The sequence below is a fragment of the Phaethon aethereus genome (genome assembly GCF_964289735.1).
Source record: "Phaethon aethereus genome assembly, chromosome: 2".
Lineage (NCBI taxonomy): Eukaryota > Metazoa > Chordata > Aves > Phaethontiformes > Phaethontidae > Phaethon > Phaethon aethereus.
This window is the reverse complement of record NC_138582.1, coordinates 159,820,566-159,838,047: the sequence shown is the minus strand read 5'-3', so window position 1 is coordinate 159,838,047 and position 17,482 is coordinate 159,820,566. Positions and strand designations below refer to the sequence as shown.

At 38.1% G+C, this 17,482-nt stretch overlaps 1 protein-coding gene across 1 annotated transcript in view; it reads right to left on the bottom strand.

The window, feature by feature from the left end:
- LARP4B (La ribonucleoprotein 4B) overlaps window positions 1–17,482 on the bottom strand; it is a gene marked incomplete at its 3' end in the record, with an annotated part of 35,757 nt that overhangs the window by 13,028 nt on the left and 5,247 nt on the right. Inside the window, exons 2-9 of the mRNA XM_082015349.1 lie at window positions 9,981–10,128; window positions 9,639–9,800; window positions 7,316–7,397; window positions 6,282–6,418; window positions 5,588–5,691; window positions 3,694–3,804; window positions 3,140–3,193; window positions 2,576–2,785 (exon numbers count right to left, since the gene is read on the bottom strand). Of these exons, the coding sequence (XP_081871475.1) occupies window positions 2,576–2,785; window positions 3,140–3,193; window positions 3,694–3,804; window positions 5,588–5,691; window positions 6,282–6,418; window positions 7,316–7,397; window positions 9,639–9,800; window positions 9,981–10,128 (1,008 nt within the window). The remainder of the gene's footprint in view (window positions 1–2,575; window positions 2,786–3,139; window positions 3,194–3,693; window positions 3,805–5,587; window positions 5,692–6,281; window positions 6,419–7,315; window positions 7,398–9,638; window positions 9,801–9,980; window positions 10,129–17,482) is intronic.

Genomic DNA, 17,482 nt, shown 5'->3' with positions numbered 1-17,482 from the left:
GGCTGCAAAACAGTGGGAGGCAAAGATCTGCCAGTTAGTTTTCTGTTTTTACTAAGAAAGGTATGAGATCTTTAATGCTGGCAAGCTTGAAATGTCTTCCCCAAAGGCCAGGACGAGTAAGCTTTCTGGAACACGTAAGTTCCCGGATGACATAAGGCTACTGACACACTGTGCTTCAACCTATGGCCAGTTAATCTACGTCTTCCACACCAGTGCTGCCCAATTACTTCACTATCCTACAGCAACACTGTGCAATAGTCAGTCTTAGTTTATCTAGAGGAAAAATCACATTCATTGCTGCTTAATACAGTACCTTTCTCCTGGAATAACATCATTTATTTGTCTCCTCTGCATTCTTCATCCCCCTTAAAAAGCCTTCCCCTGCAAGGGCTCTGGCTACCTTCCCTGTGTGTGCAGTGTTTAGCACACCAACTTTTTAATTAGCTTGCTGTTCGGTACACAGGAAGTTTGTTCAAGTTTGTTCAAGGACACTTTAATTGTCTGCCAAAAAAACTCTAAAAAGCTTCTAATTTTGAGCATTGCTAGCCTAGTTTCTTTTAGCCACAAGTGAAGAGGCATTTACAGAGGGGAGAAAGAGGTTCCTCACAGGACAACCTTAGTCCCCCAGTCATTATAGAAAAATAGATTCATATTAGGTTTTGTAGGATAACAAAGGCAGACTAAAAGGGGCCAAGGTAATTCTCACAGGACTGTCACAATGGGAGAGAAGATGGAAGCAGCATTGGAGGGTGCAACAGATGTCCCATTAGAGTACAGAAGGTTTTCTTGCTACCACCCTAGCTCTAAGGCTTACTGATAGCCCCTTTAAGAAAACTTTAAAAAATTAAGCCATTTATAAGTCAAGTATCTTTTTATTAGCGAAAGTAATTTTATTTTTTATTGTCAAAAAAGATGTTACTGCTGCACAGAAAATATTTTGCTTTAATAACATGCCAGATAGGGTAATTCAGCATGTTAACCTAGAACTTATTTTCCTGCTGCAAGATCAAAATACCAAGTTATGCTTATTTATCTGATTCCATTAACTTTATTCAGTATATATCAGAATTGCTTCTTCTGGTATTCATACACATATTCTGAAGATCTAATTTCTAAAGAGGCTTTTAACCGTTACTAAAAGAAGTCTTTAGTAATAACTGGACTTGTGCAAACCATTTGACACTGTCCCACATGACATCCTTGTCTCTAGATTGGAGAGACATGGATTTGATGGATGGACCACTCTGTGGATAAGGAATTGGCTGGATGGTCGCACTCAGAAGAGTTGCGGTATGCAGCTCAATGTCCAAGTGGAGACCACTGACAAGTGGCATTCCTCAGGGATTCGTATTGGGACTGATGTTGTTTAACATCTTTGCCAACAACATGGACAGTGGGATTGAATGCAACCTCATCAACTTTGTTGACAACACCAAGCTGTGTGGTGCAGTCAACACACCAGAGGGAAGGGATATCATCCAGAGGGACCTTGACAGGCTCAAGAGGTGTGAACCTTATGAAGTTCAACAAGGCCAAGTACAAGGTCCTACACAGGAGTTGGGGCAATCCCAAGCACAAATAAAGGCTACAGAGAGAATGGATCGAGAGCAGCCCTGAGGAGGACTTCAGGGTGTTGGTTGATGAGAAGCTCAACATAAGACAGCAACGTGCATCTGCAGCCCAGAAAGCCAATCATATCCTCGGCTACATCAAAAAAAGCATGGCTAGCAGGTCAAGGGAGGTGATTCTCCCCCTCTACTCCACTCTGGTGAGACCCCACCTGGAGTCCTGCATCCAGATCTAGGGCCCCCAACATAAGAAGGACATTGACCTGTTGGAGTGAGTCCAGGAGGGCCATGAAGATGATCAGAGGGATGGAGCACCTCTCCTATGAAGACAGGCTGAGACAGTTGGGGTTGTTCAGCCTGGAGAAGAGAAGGCTCTGGGGACACCTTATAGCAGCCTTCCAGTACCTGAAGGGGGCCTATAAAAAAGCTGGAGAGGTGTTTTTTGTTTTTTTTTTTTTTTTTTACAAGGGCATGTAGTGATAGAACAAGGCATAGCGGCTTTAAACTGAAGGAGGACAGATTCCGACTAGATATAAGCAAGAAATTCTTCACTATGAGGTGGTGAGGAACAGGTTGCTCAGAGCAGTTGTGGATGCGCCATCCCTGGAAGTGTTCAAGGCCTGGTTGGATGGGGCTTTGAGCAACCTCGTCTAGTGGAAGGCGTCCCTGCCCATGGCAGGGGGTTGGAACTAGATGATCTTTAAGGTCCCTTCCAGCCCAACCATCCTATTATTTCTTTTGGCAATGGCTGATTAATAATATTTAGTAAAGAACTGCCCCAAAAACTTAAAGGTTAAGGCAAGAATCACACTGCAATCTGATACCAGATACAATTTTCAAATAATTAATCTTGTACACCAAAGGAAGAATGTTGAAGAACTGTTTTTCAAGAAGAATCAGTATCTTAAACTCCTCTCTTCAGGATACACATGCTTCCTACACCTCAAGACTTTGTAAGAAAATACCAACTTTGAAAAGAATGTAACTGTTTCATAATCAAGACTTACCAATGAAGGGTCAAGGTAGCTGTGCGTGGCCGACCAGGTCTGTGGGCCAATTAAGCTGTACAATGGAAACTGCTGATGGGGACTGTATACTGGAGGTAAGTAAAAGGATGTTGTGTAACGCTGCTGCGTGTAGAGGTTCATATCCAGAGGTCTATATCCATTCTTTGGCAAAAATGTGTTTATAGCTATTGCCTTTGCTTTTATCCTTGCCTGCAAAGGAGATTAGATTATTTATTACAGCAGCCTTTCAAAGTATATCAGGATGGTTCAAACTAGCAGCTCTCAAACTTTTACTGGATGCTTGTCAGTCACTGCTTTGTCCTTCAAGAAAGGCAGGAACAGCTGAATGCTTCCCTGCTGGCCTGATGCTGGGATGGATATACCACTGCCAGAAAGGAGGAAAAGGAGAAGTAAAATGGCACATGCTACATTTCAAAACCCATCTCCAGGTCAAATGGCTGCGGAGATTGGACCACTTAAGTTCATATCAGAAAACACAGCAAACCCCACTAAAACCAGAACACATACACACATGCCCCAAAAAACCCATAAAGCTTTATTTACCTTAATTGGTTTTCCTTGGAAAGTTTTCACTTCTTCTCTAAGGTATCTGTAAGCCTTTAAAAGATTAGTTATAACATTTGTCAAATCTAATTTAAACAAAGGAAATTTAAGTTTTGACAGGCTAAGCCTAACAATAATTCTTGAAATGTCTGCTAATGTTAGACTAACAAAAACCCTCGTATGTAATCTGCATTCAGCAAGATCTAAATTATCATCACAGAAGTGTGTCAGTAGCATTAAAACAAGATTTTAGTTCTTATAATTGAAGCATTTCAATGCGTCATCCAAAATATCAATGTTCGTCGCACAAAAAAATTATAGCTTTACCAAGGAAGCCAGGATACACGAACAAGATAAAACTCTTACAGGGTTATGTTTAATAGTATCGATAACTGGATATTAGCTAAGGGTAAGCATTACTAGTTTTAGAGTTTTGGCTATTTTTCTTTTTAAATTGTTACACATTTGTAATACAGTTTACAACCCATCAATCCACCCTCATCCCACCCTCGGTTACTGTTATATTCCAAAATGCTTCCAAAAAATAGCATTACCTGCTGTGCATCGGCTTCCGATTCAAACGTGATGAACCAATTGTCATTATAGGCAAACTCACAGTTGATAAACTTAGGCAAATTATCTCCTTTGAAAAGTGCTTCAACCTCCTAAGGAAAGTGGTTTTGGTAAGAAGGAAAAGGGTGGGATGAAAAAAAAAAAGGATGGAAGAAAACATCAATTTAAAGTGCAGAACTCTGGAACTCCAAGTAAGAAAGACAAAAAGCACTTTCAAGCTTACAAAACAGAACTGAGAATTTCAGAACATCTACAAGTAGCATTAAGTCTCCAATCTCCCCACTAGCTAGAAGGAATACAAACAGGCCGTACTGCAAGTAGAAGTTGCCTGCTCCCTTTAAATCAGGGGAGATAAGCTCTTTAGGCTGTAAGGAGACACTTAAATTTGGCATCAAGTGCAGAAAAATGTCTATTTCTCCCCTGTCCCCAAAACCACGGAGCCACACAAGAACCTGTGTATGCTGCATGGGATAGGAGAACCCTGTCCTTTCAGCATAAACCTGGAGATACACTTGAGCTCAAGTGTCTACAGATTAACGTATTTGAAACAGGTTTTATGGTACCTCAAAAACAGTCAGCTAGTTTCTACAGAAAAAACACACTTTGGACTTTATATTGTTTTAATCCATTTGCATATTATTTATTTTTGTCAGAGAGTTGAAGCGAGCAGCATCAAAAAGCAATGCAACTTGGGAGGCCTTATAGTATTTTGGAACTTAGCAGCTTAAATGAAGCCTGATCATGCTACGCCAGAAAATGTATCCTATTAGATCTGTCAGATTAAGTTTAGATTTTCTAGTCTGGCAAATTTAAACACATAATGTATAAAACACTTCAGATCTCCTCTTTTGAAAATAAAGACTTCCCAGAACTTTGTTTTTGTTAAGCATTTAAGAATGACCACCCAACGCTAATATATCCAACCTGACAAACTGATGACAGCAAAAAAAAAAAATCTGTAATATTATAAATCTAGGCAGCCTTTGAAAGGTTACATTTTATTTAGAAAGCTAAAAGCAGCTGATATTTTTATACTATGTATATAGCATATCTAACTTCTTCCCTCCAGTTCCTTTTAGTATTTTGTTTCATGCTGTTTATAAAAAACTTATCATAAAGAAATGGCCTTAATCTTCAGTACTTTTTATTTTTGTATGAAGACTATCAAGAAGAGCAACTCTTTCAGAATCTTTATTCCTCCTTGTGTAATTAAATAGGAGGGGAAATTAAAATATCTCCCCATCATCAAGAATCTATGCCTTCTCTTCCTTTTTGAAAATTCAAGATGGTTTAATCCATGGCCCCATCATTTCTTTCTAGACTTTGTTAGTCATAGTCCCAGCTACATCAGAGTTGCATTGAAAAACTTTCAAAAAGATCAAGTTTTCCCCTCACACTCATTCCACAAGCCAGCAGAGATCCTTAGCGACTTGTTGACACCTCTACCTTCAGCATTATGGAAATGTTTGCAAAGCTTTAAGTACTTTACCCTAACAAGCTTCAAGCTGCAGCAGTGGCATTTTCCATTCTGAGACTTACCTTCCTTCATCTTCATTTGCTATTTATCCAACAAGCTGAGCTAAGTGCACGTGGATAAGCCAGAGACGAAGAAAATTACGGTATCTCTACCAAACACAGCACTGTCAGTTTTTCAGCCCTCTGTAGCACTAAAGGTTTTACCGCAGTCTTCCTATGAGCAACTGCTTCTATCAAATGTATTTATTATCCAAATACACACAATAAACTGAGGTTTAGAAATGTTGTTAGAAACTAACAATGTAGTAAGAAATGTGATATGCCTATTGAAATCTGGAAGAAATCTAACTCACAAATCCTAAGAGAAAAGCATTCTTTAGTGAACAATTAAACACTTACTTCAATGGGGGTAGATTCAGGTACTTCACGTAAAATCACAATACAGCGATTCTGATTTGGCCTAACTTTTTCTCCCTTCTCATCCACTTGGACTAAAGGCAACGCTAAGAGAGAAAAGACAAAAATCTATTTTAGCTGTATGCAATCAAAACAGTTTTGCACACCAAAAGATGCTGTGGACAGTTTTACAATGCAAAGCTTTTTGTGCTAAACTTCAAATATTTTTGAGTATTAAGAAACAAGCAGAAGATGACTGAGGATACTTTCAGACATATGCAACTGAGTAGACATGTTCCTTTAAAATCTCCACACTCTTCCTACTCTTCCAGCCTAGAAAATCCCAATTCATTAGCTTTTTCTTCTAAGGCACACATGGAGTCATGTTCTTTTTTGATTCTTACCTTAGTGGCAATGTCCAGTAGCCTTTTATGAGAATTTAAACTCATATTATTCTCATTTACACAGATCATTACTCAATACCTCAAATGTGAAGTAGCTTTGATAAAACTGCAGTCTTATAATTGTGATGGTCTAAACTGGAAGCTGCTCGCTCTATTTAATGCTTTACAGAAAAAGGATGGCATTTGATTGTGATACATACCAAAAAAAAAAAGGGAGAGAGGTTGAAAATCCATATTAATAGTCCTACGGCAATAACTGAAATGTTTTCTAGCATTGAGGGATTTTTACTTACATCTCAGCACTTCAACAATCAAATCCATATCAGTACTGAGTTTCTTGACATGATCAAGGTTTGCTACTGTCATTATTGGCACATACTGATCACTGTCCATCTGTGATATAAGGTACATGTCACTGGCAAGATTTTCTCTGTTGGGAGAGGAAAAAAATGTCACAGATGTAACTTTCATCAATAAACTTGAGACAAAAACTCATCACATAGTAGAAGGCAGATTCCTACACTAAATTTTGTTTTCAGCATTTTTACCAACTCCCAGTCCATTCAATTATTTACTATATTTCACTTCCTAGAAAACATGAAATTGCCTTTTTTTCCCTTCATGTAATAGTATTGGCAACTTCCTGTTCAGGCAGCACATTACCCCCACAAACATGTAATATTGTTAAGAGTTTATTACTTCAAATGACCACTGACTGTAACTGGTTATGCAGGAGTATACAGATTAGGAATTGTTCTAAGACAAGACATGTATTTAGGATGTTTTTACCTAGACACAAGCACTGAGACTAATTAAGTACAAGTGAACTCCTTTGATGATCTTGCATCAGTCTATACTGGAATGTATATGATTCGGAGCCCTGAATATTTTTTTCTTATTTAAATTGAGCCTTAACTTAAAATACAAAGGGAGCTACAGATGCACGTACAAAAATCCTAGTTTGTATCAATGCAAACTTCAAAATTATTAGCTTAAACAAAGCTTACCAAATGGTTTACACTACTCAGTTTTGATTTGCAAAAAAAAAAGTAACAGTCATAAAAATTCACTTGATCTGTAATTGCTTGCAACTACTCTCACTTCAAAACAGTATATTTGCTAGTTTATGTTTTAGGTCCAGAAGTTTCATGTAAACTTTAAGAGGAACATCAACATGATAGTCTGGAATTTATGTTACCTCCCCCGAAATTCTCCTTTCCACTCAGTTTTAAAGTGACAGGTGTGAAATATATCAACATACATCCCAAGTTAGGTACTGGATCTTCTTAGTTATTCTCCAGTTTGCTACATTTAGGTACATACATACCTAGATAAGCAGAATTCCAGTGTTTTTTTCAGTAATTCTCGTAAATCTTCCTGACCTTCTGGCTGCAACTGTTCGCTTCCACCTAATAATTAAAATACTAAATTTAAAATTTAGTTCTGCTATATCACGCTTATATTTTAATCAAGCCATCATGTCTATTACTGGTTATATAACTAGTAACAAATTTTCAAATTCAATAAATGTTCATTGTGTTTTAGTTCACCATGCACCAAAATCATACAGGACCACTTTTTGTTTAAGACAAAAAAGAAAAACCGTATCTGTCTTCAATTGTTAACCTCTGTTCTACAAATATATAAAAATTTGAAGCAGTTTTAGAAAAGCAGCTACAAATACATCTCAGAGTAAATACTGAACTGATTTAGCTGGTATATCTGTCTTCCAGTCTTAGGATACTAACCAATTCCTAGCTGATTAAACCCTGACTAATGCAGCTGACTAACTGCAAGCAAGCAATGTAATGGAGGCACTTCGCACTTCTGGCCTCACTCTAAAGTCCCAACACACTAATTCAGAAAAGAGAGTTTCAAAAATGTAGTTATGAAGTATCAGCAGATATCCAATCAATTAACAAGAGATGTGTGATCAATTAACAATCTCTTGGTTAAGAAGGAGAAATAAACTTTTTTGTTATACCTGAAAGTTTCAAAATTATCACCTGGAAAACATTAATTTCACATTCATTTTAGTTTAGACCCAATATGCTGCAGTCAGTTGAGGGTAAACTAATTGTGTCAGTGGGATAACTGATAAACTGATCAGAAGTTTAGTGCAGCTTTTAGAGATTTACAAAACATTTAGTAACATGTTACATAAATGTAAATTATTTTTTTAAAAAAATTATTTCACACCAACTATTACCCTCTATACCCTTCCCTTCTTCAGTAACTTTCATCCTTTTCTTCAGCTCTCCTTAACCTTTCTTCTTCCTAAAGCAATGTCTAATTTCCTCCCACTGTTTTGTCCTTCACGTGTTCTATTCTGATGTAGGCAATGCCAACACCTGAGAAATACACATATCATGTACTATCCACTATTTCCCTTCTCTATCTCCTCTTTCTTCCTTGCCTAAAACCTAGCAAAGACCAAAATTACATGCATTTTAAAAAATAATAATTAAAAAAATAAAAATCAGATTTCAGAGTTGGGACCACCTATGTCACTATTCATCAAGGGGAATAGGTCTGACCTGTTGTTCAGCTGATCTACAACACTATTTGACTCTTGTTAAAAGTTAACTATTTTGGGCACGTAAAGGACATGCTGAACAAGTTCTAACACTAAGCTGAGGAACACTGTTCCCTGTTAGAGTGCTAGGCACCATTAATGTAATTTTCTATTTGCCAGTTAGTTATTATTTGTTATTCCCCAATAGTACCCTTAAGTAGAGGAGTCAGAGAACTTCCAGTTTTCAACACAAGCGAGGATGATGCCACAACTGTGTCCTATTTCAGCTGTCTTGATTTCCAACTACTGTGGATGCTATACTGGTCATTTTAAATACACGTTATAAAAAGGGCTAAGCACCATGAAAAAGGAGCAAACCTCTCATGAATCTCAAGAGCCACCCAACACAAATTCCTCTTTTCCCATCTCAATTTTTTGATAATTTTGAAGTTTTTTCTTTTTCCTCTTCTCAATTCAAGTAGTAATCCTACATGCATCTTGCAGACCTTCTGTCCCTTTCAGTGAAATATAAGCATGGCTGACCATCCTAGTTTCCAGAAGTTTCTTAAAACATGCCATCTGGTATAGCCTACAGCTACTAACAGTTGCACTGAAAAAAATCGTGAAAGTTCAGTAAAAAAGAATGCAAAGAAGTTGGACTAAGTTGGTTTTTTCGCATTTTAAGTACAAGACAGAACTTTAAACACATTAACATTACTACTTGAGACACAAATGATACATGAATTTCACCTCAGTATCCAACCCAACTAGAAACATGCAGCTTACACAGGTAGATATCTAAATGTAAACAACTACACCAGGGACTTGCATTCCAAGTAACATTCCAGAAAACAATACTCAGTTATATCCAGAACTTATGATCAATTCTGTACAGTACCTCATAAGGCCTATACTCAAACAGGAGGAGACTGGTTTCCAAATTATGTCAAAGCAGGAGAGCAAGAGAGACAGGACTTTCTGGGGTCTGTTTACAGAACACATACTGAACAATAAAAGTGGTGCAGTTTGGGGGTTTTTTTGTTTTATTTTGTTTTTAAATAGATGCTCGCTGTTCAACTCAAAATATGTTTTCTTATTTTAGACCAAGTCCAAGCAAATATCAGCTTTCTCTTACCTGTCTGGGTGGTTTCATGCATAGACTCATACTCAGAATGATCGAGAGCCAAAGGGTTCATATCTGTCTGGTCTGACACTGAAACAGCTGGTGATGGCTCCTGCAGCTCTGTCAGCACTGCATTCTGATGCTTTTTGTCACCATCACCGTTGGCATCCAGTCCTGCAGCAGAGATGACAAACACACTCAAAAAGCATTCCTTCTAATCACAGTAACATCACAGTTAAAACTAAATCTGAAATACAGTTGCTTACATACTTGCATTCATTTTTTTAAACAGGCAATTACAATTGAGAAAGTTCTGCACTGAATTTTAGCTTTTGCTTGAGCAACAACTCATACCTTTTTTACAACAATCTGGAGGTTGGTCAGGTATTTCTTCCCACGTTTTGCTCACGCTACCATCAGTGGCACCACTTGCTTCCAAGTGTAACATATGATTTCCCCAAACCTTTGCATTAGGATTTAACTCAGAAACCTTGGCTGACTCCTACAAAAAGAAATTTATTTGATTACGCACTTTGTGGATGCACAGCATGTACCTGTGCATATGTATGTACAGTTTCAAATAACAGTATAAGATGTACAACTCAAGATTGTATTGTCAAGTGTTTCTTTCCACATCTGACTATATTAACTGAATTGCCACTCAATAATTGTTTCAGGTACAAAAACGACTGAATCTTGCAGCACAGAATTCATTTCCCTGATGAAGAATCACCAGAAAGGGCTAGCCAAGCAGAGCAAACTACAACAAAAATTTCATTCTTCACCTTTGACAGACTAACTCAACCTGTACTTGCCCTAGACTTCAGGCAGTTCTCTAATATACATGTTAACTCAATGTTGACTATATTGTTATCACATCTGTTTCTGTGAAATAACATTAAAAAAAAGAAAATACAAAAGCACAGGGCAGGGGGTTTGGGACTTACACAAACATATAACAGTTTTAAGGAACCATTACAGAAAATAAAAGCAATGAGAGACAACTCCTTCCATTACTTCAAGAGAAAAAATAGAGCATTAACAAAAAATTAGGTTAGTTTTCCCCTAGGCAGGACAAAAAGAATAAATTACCAGATCCAGTTAAATCATCTCAGGCCCATCTCCTTTAACCTGGATTAGAAATGGACACATTTAATGGTCATATATGGTTATATACAACCACTATATAACTGGTTGTATTTGTGCTTCAGAGAGATTGCTCTCTACAGTGCCAACATCTACAATACTTTTTTGATAGTAACATGAGACAGTTTTCTCTTGTTTTGCTAATGTCTGAGAAAAATGCATTAAGTTCTTCCACACTCAGAACATCTTCGGCATGTTTTAATATGATGATTATACTGGGAAAGAGTATTGCTCATGACAACACATACTAAAAGAGCTTATTAAATTTTGTTTTGTGAATTTAAGGATGCTAAGAACATTACAGAGTTTAAGACAGGCACTTTAAAACTCCATGAATCTTTACTTTTTCTGAAACACATGCACTCAGATACTCATAAACATAGTACATAGAAAATACATCCAGAAGGTAAAAAGATCTAAGGGATCTCAGCTTAAACACATGTACTGAATAACAGAGAAGACTTACGAAGAGTGGAAGTGTTTGACATAACTACTTGAATAGTAAGGGTTCAAAGATGACAGCAAGTTCCATCAGTTCCCATTTTTAATATGTAAAGTTCCCCCAGGAGACAGCAAACTTCGCCCCTAGCACAATCCACTGCCGGCACTGCGACTGCTGGGCAAGGTCAGAGCAGCTGCTGCAACACAGTCGGTGCGGAGAGCGATACCAAGCACTGGCTCTGCTCAGCGGGGAAGGAAGAGGAGCAGCAGCTGCCGCAGGTTGGCTTTGCTCCTTTCTGACCCCAGCTAGCCAAGGTGCAGCCTCGCTCATTCCCCACACCTCTCCTGCAGCCACTCCTTTCTACAGCACCTCAGAAGACTGTCTCCGGAAGTGGGCAAAAGGTTTCCTAACTGCCACCAAAGAAGAACTTTAAGATTTCAGGAAATCCACAAACATTTCTTCCTATATGAAGGTAAAGAGCACAATTAAGTCTGTAGAAAGTTTCCCTTCCGCATATGGAAGTGTTAATCTCAAGTTCATCTAGAATTGGGAATCTGCAATCAAGATACTTTTCCCAATGTTTAAAAACTTTCACACAAGGTAAACAGAACCAAAAAGAAAAAACAAAATCAATATTCAGCAACATTTTTAACTACTACATTCTGTACAGCATTCAGTTTTGCCAGAGAAAGAGTGAGTCGTCAGCTTAAGAACAAAATAACAGCTGATATATTTAACTATCTAATGAAACCAAAGTTTGCTTTGGCTTACTCAAATTCCTAGCTTCAGCTTTAAGCTTTAACAACAAATCACTTCTGCAGAATACTCACAAATTCATCTTTATCTTGCCATCCCCAGGTACCAACATTTTCTGGTGCTAGCAGCTGATATGGGTATCTTCCGACTGCATATGAAGCACCTGTTGAATCTTCAGGTTCATTCTGGAAGTTTTCACTAACTATACATAGTCTGTCATTCTTCATGGTATTGTTCAAAATTGTATTATTCCATAAAAAGCCCATGAGATATTCGCCATTACCCACAGTAACGGCATCAGAAAATAGCTGATTTGTCCAATCAGCATTGCCAGTCTGAAGACTGATGAAATGTGACCATATTTCAACTTGGGGATTTTGTCTGTCCAGTTCATAGGAATGCTCTTGGTCACTCGATATGTCTTCCATCAGATCTAATACACACCACTCACTGTCTTGCTGAAATCCTGCAGCACCAGGAGAGGCACTGTGTATTTCATAGGAAGGAGTAGCAGCGTATTTGTCTACCTGCTTTGGGTCAACAAAAACTCCAAGCCCTTTGTTTGAGAAAATCTTGTGATCTGACTGCATCTGTTCCCAACTTGTGGTCAAGTCATTCATTTGAGTATTTAATATGTAACTGGTGTTTTTCAGTTCAGTAGTCTTGGCTTCTAACTGCTTTAAATTCCCCGTGGTAAAAGCTTCTAGTTTCCCAGCTGACATACTAAAACCAGCGAGGTTCTCCTCCTTTGAGTGGATACTGACACACTGTTTTACTTCACCATCCTGAAGATTACATTCATTTACATCACACACACCTTTTTCATGAGTTTCTGATCCTACTTCGGTAAAAGGCCCAACAGAAACTTGGGTGTTCCCGACCTCTGCTTCTGGACTGGTACAGTGATATAACTCAGGCTCTTCCACTGATTTATCACACACATGAGAATATGAATTTTGACAGAGTGATGGTAAACAATTATGGGCTTTATGTAAGAAATTACTGGCATCTTCCAGATTTTTAGTGTCATCTATCAATTTTACACTCTTGCACATAAAATTGTTCAAAGCTACAGGTACAGTGCAGTTACAGTAAGCATTCTGATCGTGAGTCAAGCCTTTATTGCAATTTAAGATGGTTTTATCATGATCAACAATGCTAGCATCCAAATTCTGTTTTACATTTTCTACCTTGTTATCAACTGTCTTGTTTAGGTGAACTTCAAGCTTTGTCTGTTTTACAGATTCTGCTACATCCCCAGCTATTTCGGCTGAGTCAGTCCCCATATTCCATTGAGCTTCCACTGTGTGGAAGAAACATACATCCTGTTGCTCATCTTGTCTACAGTTCATGTCCATTTTATTCATATCCTCGTGTTCCACAGACACAAAAGACACACTGGTTTTGTTATCTGAATTTGAATATTTGCACACTTTACCTTTATTCCCTAGCGACTCCTGTGAAATTTGAGATTCTAGGCTGTCTTCCTTTAGGAAGATTTCACCTGTGCTTGTGTTATGTAGTTCATGAGATGTCAAAGTGCCATCACTTACCCATGATCGAGTTCTGCTCAAGCTATCTGCTTCCTCAAGAATGTCACCTTTTAGCTCAGTGATACTCACACGGACATCTTCCTCCGTTCCACTATGGTTTGCAACTTCAGTTGATGCCTTGTTTTCAGTCGAACCCTTAATTTGAGTTTGAAAATCAGAACTTTCTTCCAAGTTTTCATGCATTTCAGTCATATTCAAAGCTTCACAGCTATGCAAAACTGTACCTGTACATTTCTCTTTCTCTTTCAAGAATTCTTCCAGAATGGTATGTTGTTCACTAGAGTCAGGTGCAAACATTTGGCTATCACCATACATTCCTTGAAATGTTGTCTTTTCCACAGTTGCGTTTACTTCATTTGTTGGCTTTAGGAAGTAGCCTTCTTCAGCAAGTTTTTCTACATGTTGACTCACCAAAAAAGAATCATTGTCCATTTCATGTAACTCTAATGATAATTTAAAGTTATTCCTCATATTCTCTGCCACCTGTTCAGTATTTACTTCCCTTACAACACTTGAGGGATGCTTACTTAAATCAAATGGTACAATCTCAGAATCATGACTTCCCTCAATTTTCTTTGAATTATATGCTTCGGTGTTTAACAATGCACTGGAAACACAATTACTGTGTTTCATGTTTTCTGAATTAGGGCTGTATTGGTCCTCTTCAGCAGCATCTGCAAATTGTACAGAATCACAAGCTCTATGAAGTGATTCGTTCCAACTGACAGCATTACCTATGCTATATAACTCACCTTGTAGCTTCTTAGGGATGACTTCATTGTATACTTTTACTTTTAAGCCATCTGTTACTGTATTGTCAGTATTTAACCTATGCACCTGACACCTGTTAGCCAGTAAGTTACCATAAGAAGATTGGATGTCTATGCTACAATATTTCCTTGTCTCCTTTTTCTGCATGTTTGACCTAGCCTCTTTTTTAGACTCAAACAGTTCTTTCTGTGAATTAAAGTTAGCTTCCACTAGTGCCGACTGCTGCATTGGAAATTCCTCCCCACTGTCTAGAGGTCGTGCCATGCTGCACATTCCTTCATCAGTAACAGCTGAGTTATCTATGTCTGCTGCAGTCTCTTCATGCACGGTAGCTGGCACCTCTTCATTCCCTTTCAGATCTTCAGCATCTACAACACAAATACTGTAAAACTCCCTACCTTTTGTATTTTGGTTGTTGTCTACATCAAGATAGGAAAATATTGGAGACATGTCTCTATGCGAACTTGAAACTTTTTGTAGGCTGTCACTCTTGCTGTCTTCAACATGTACTGTTGTTTCATTCTGCCTTGAATGGTCACATGTAGCTGCATAATCCTCCAGAAAATTTCTGTTTAAGGAAATTTCACCCTGTAAGCCTTTGTCTAGGATGTCTGGTACACGTGAAGTAGAAATACGATCAAACAAGCAACGCTCTTCTGCGGCTATATTTTCATTATTAATATTACTATTTTCTGTATTGTTCATGTGCTGAGCATTACCATTAGATTTTTTAGGTGCTCTTTTTTTAATAATCCTATCTTTCTTTTCTTCACTTTTCTGCAGTTTTCCATATGTACCAGAGACCTTCAGGAGGTGACTAAAGGAATTAAAGAAGCTAAAAGGTCTGTCATATGTTCTCCTAGAGCTCTCATAGGGCATATTCTCCGTGCTTTTGTATGACTGATATTTTGCTTTTCTATCCCAGAACCCAGATTTAGAATCTGACGCTGCACAATCATCGCTACGAACGCATTCAATGCTGACTATCGCAGCTGCCCCATTAACTGTCCTTCCCACTGTATGCATATCCTGGCCTTCCACAGTTCCTAAAATTGAAGATAAAGTTTTACTTATCCTTGACTCTGGTGCTTCCTCTTCCACAGATTTTTGTAACAAGCTGGTTTTCTCCTCATTCGTGCCATTACTCAATTCTTTACTGAAGCAGCAGCCCATGTTGAATAAGTAGTGTCAGAGGAGTCTTCTCATTGCAAATCACCTTCGACTATACACTAAACTAATTTTCTACTGCTACTGAGGAGACAAGCCAACACCCAGCTGCCAAAAATAGCACACTTTAAAACCATGCAGGGGTTCATATGTCATTGCCACTCAAAGTCCAAATCCCAGTTGCTGAGCAGTTTTAGTATTTCATCATATGCACTGTAATATTCCAGCCAAATAATTCTCCTAATGAGATTACAGTCTGTTTACAAGTATTACTGAGTCTTATGAAATTCCATTGTTCAATTTCCTGAAGAGTTTCCTTCATGCAAATCATTAAAATATTTAAGTAACTTCTTTCACAGTGCCCACAAGTGCCAAAAAATTGCTTGCCTTCATATTTAATACAACTCCCACTTTCTACACAAGGATAAATCAGTCTGGCTTCATATGTTTAAGTTTGATTTGAAGACTACACTAGTGGAAGGCATTAGATCAAACACATTTTGGACTAATTTGTCCTTCTCCTCCCTTCCCCCAGAGTTGAACCTACACCAAGATTACTTCTTTAGGAAAAACAGGCTAAAGATAGATAAGACCTCATGTATTCCATTGAACAGTCATTGTACGTTATCAGAAGCTAATTCTGTTCCAAGCCTTTTTTTCATTTGTTATCTGCATGAAAAAAAAAGAATACATAATCCCTCAGCGACTTACAGCACTGAAGGGGCCTCATGATCATCTGGCCATCTCATGGTTATACTTAACCTCCATAAAATTTGTGTATTCTTTTTACAAAAAAAGAGCCTCTGACAGATTTAAAAGGTAGTTCGACTAAATGCTACTTCTTCCAAAAGTCTGTCCCCAGTGTTTTCTTTGTTGTATGTAAACAGACTTCTTTCTGACTTTATGGTAGCAAAGAACATCTTTCTACATATGCATTTATATATTGGAAGTCTTCTACTACTGTAAGTCCCTTTACTTGCTAAAAAAGTGGTTCTGCTTCTTCAAAAATAGAAACCCTGTAAAAAAAGCTGAAAGTACCCAGCAATCTTCTCTGCTCTAAACAGAGTTGTTCTTACTTGCCTTTACATAACCTTACGTCACCCAGATCTGCTCTCAAATTCATTGCTACTATTTCAGATTTGGACCCCATCTTCCAGAGAGCTTGCTGACTGTACCACTACAGCACCATTCTACTCTGTTACTTAAAAGATACTGAAAACACAGATGAAAGTTAAGACAAGACAGATCCTTGAACTTTATTTCAGCTGTATATTGAGCTGAGTGCTATTTTGCAAGTGGTTGTGCACCTTATGGCAAGTTTAGTTCAAGTACATCTTGATTAGAGTTTCAAGTTAGCTTGGCAACTTGCCTTCATTGCTTCATTGAATTCATACAGCAGTATATAGTGGTAGTAAGGCTAATTAAAGCAGCTGCCTTTCAACTAACTAGTAAAGGACCTATTTTAATTTCTACCGTAAACTATACTATCAGACTGAAGGCTGCTTAACACAGAGAGATCCATGCTCTAATATTCCACTACCATTACTTTTTTTTTCCCATGATTGTTATTGTGACTTATTTTACAGCTGCTTTCATGGCAAGCCACAAAGCCTACATTAGGCTTAAGACATGGTTCAGTCTTGTCTATATTGTCTATATGGTCCCTGTCACCACCACACTGGAAGATTTCTGCTTTGTTTCCAAAACTCTGAGGGGAAAAAAGCTCTTTACCAGAGAAGTCCAGTCACTTTTTCGCTTTCAATCTCCTTTGCTTACTTGACTTCTGAAAAGAAAATCTACTACTGTCAACATAGAAATAAATTATAGAATCATAGAATAATTTGCGTTGGAAGGGACCTTTAAAGCTCATCTAGTCCAACCCCCCTGCAATGAGCAGGGACATCTTCAACTAAATCAGGTTGCTCAGAGCCCCATCCAGCCTCACGTGAAATGTTTCCAGGGATGGGGCATCTACCACCTTGCTGGGCAACCTGTGCCAGGGTTTCATCACCCTCATTGTC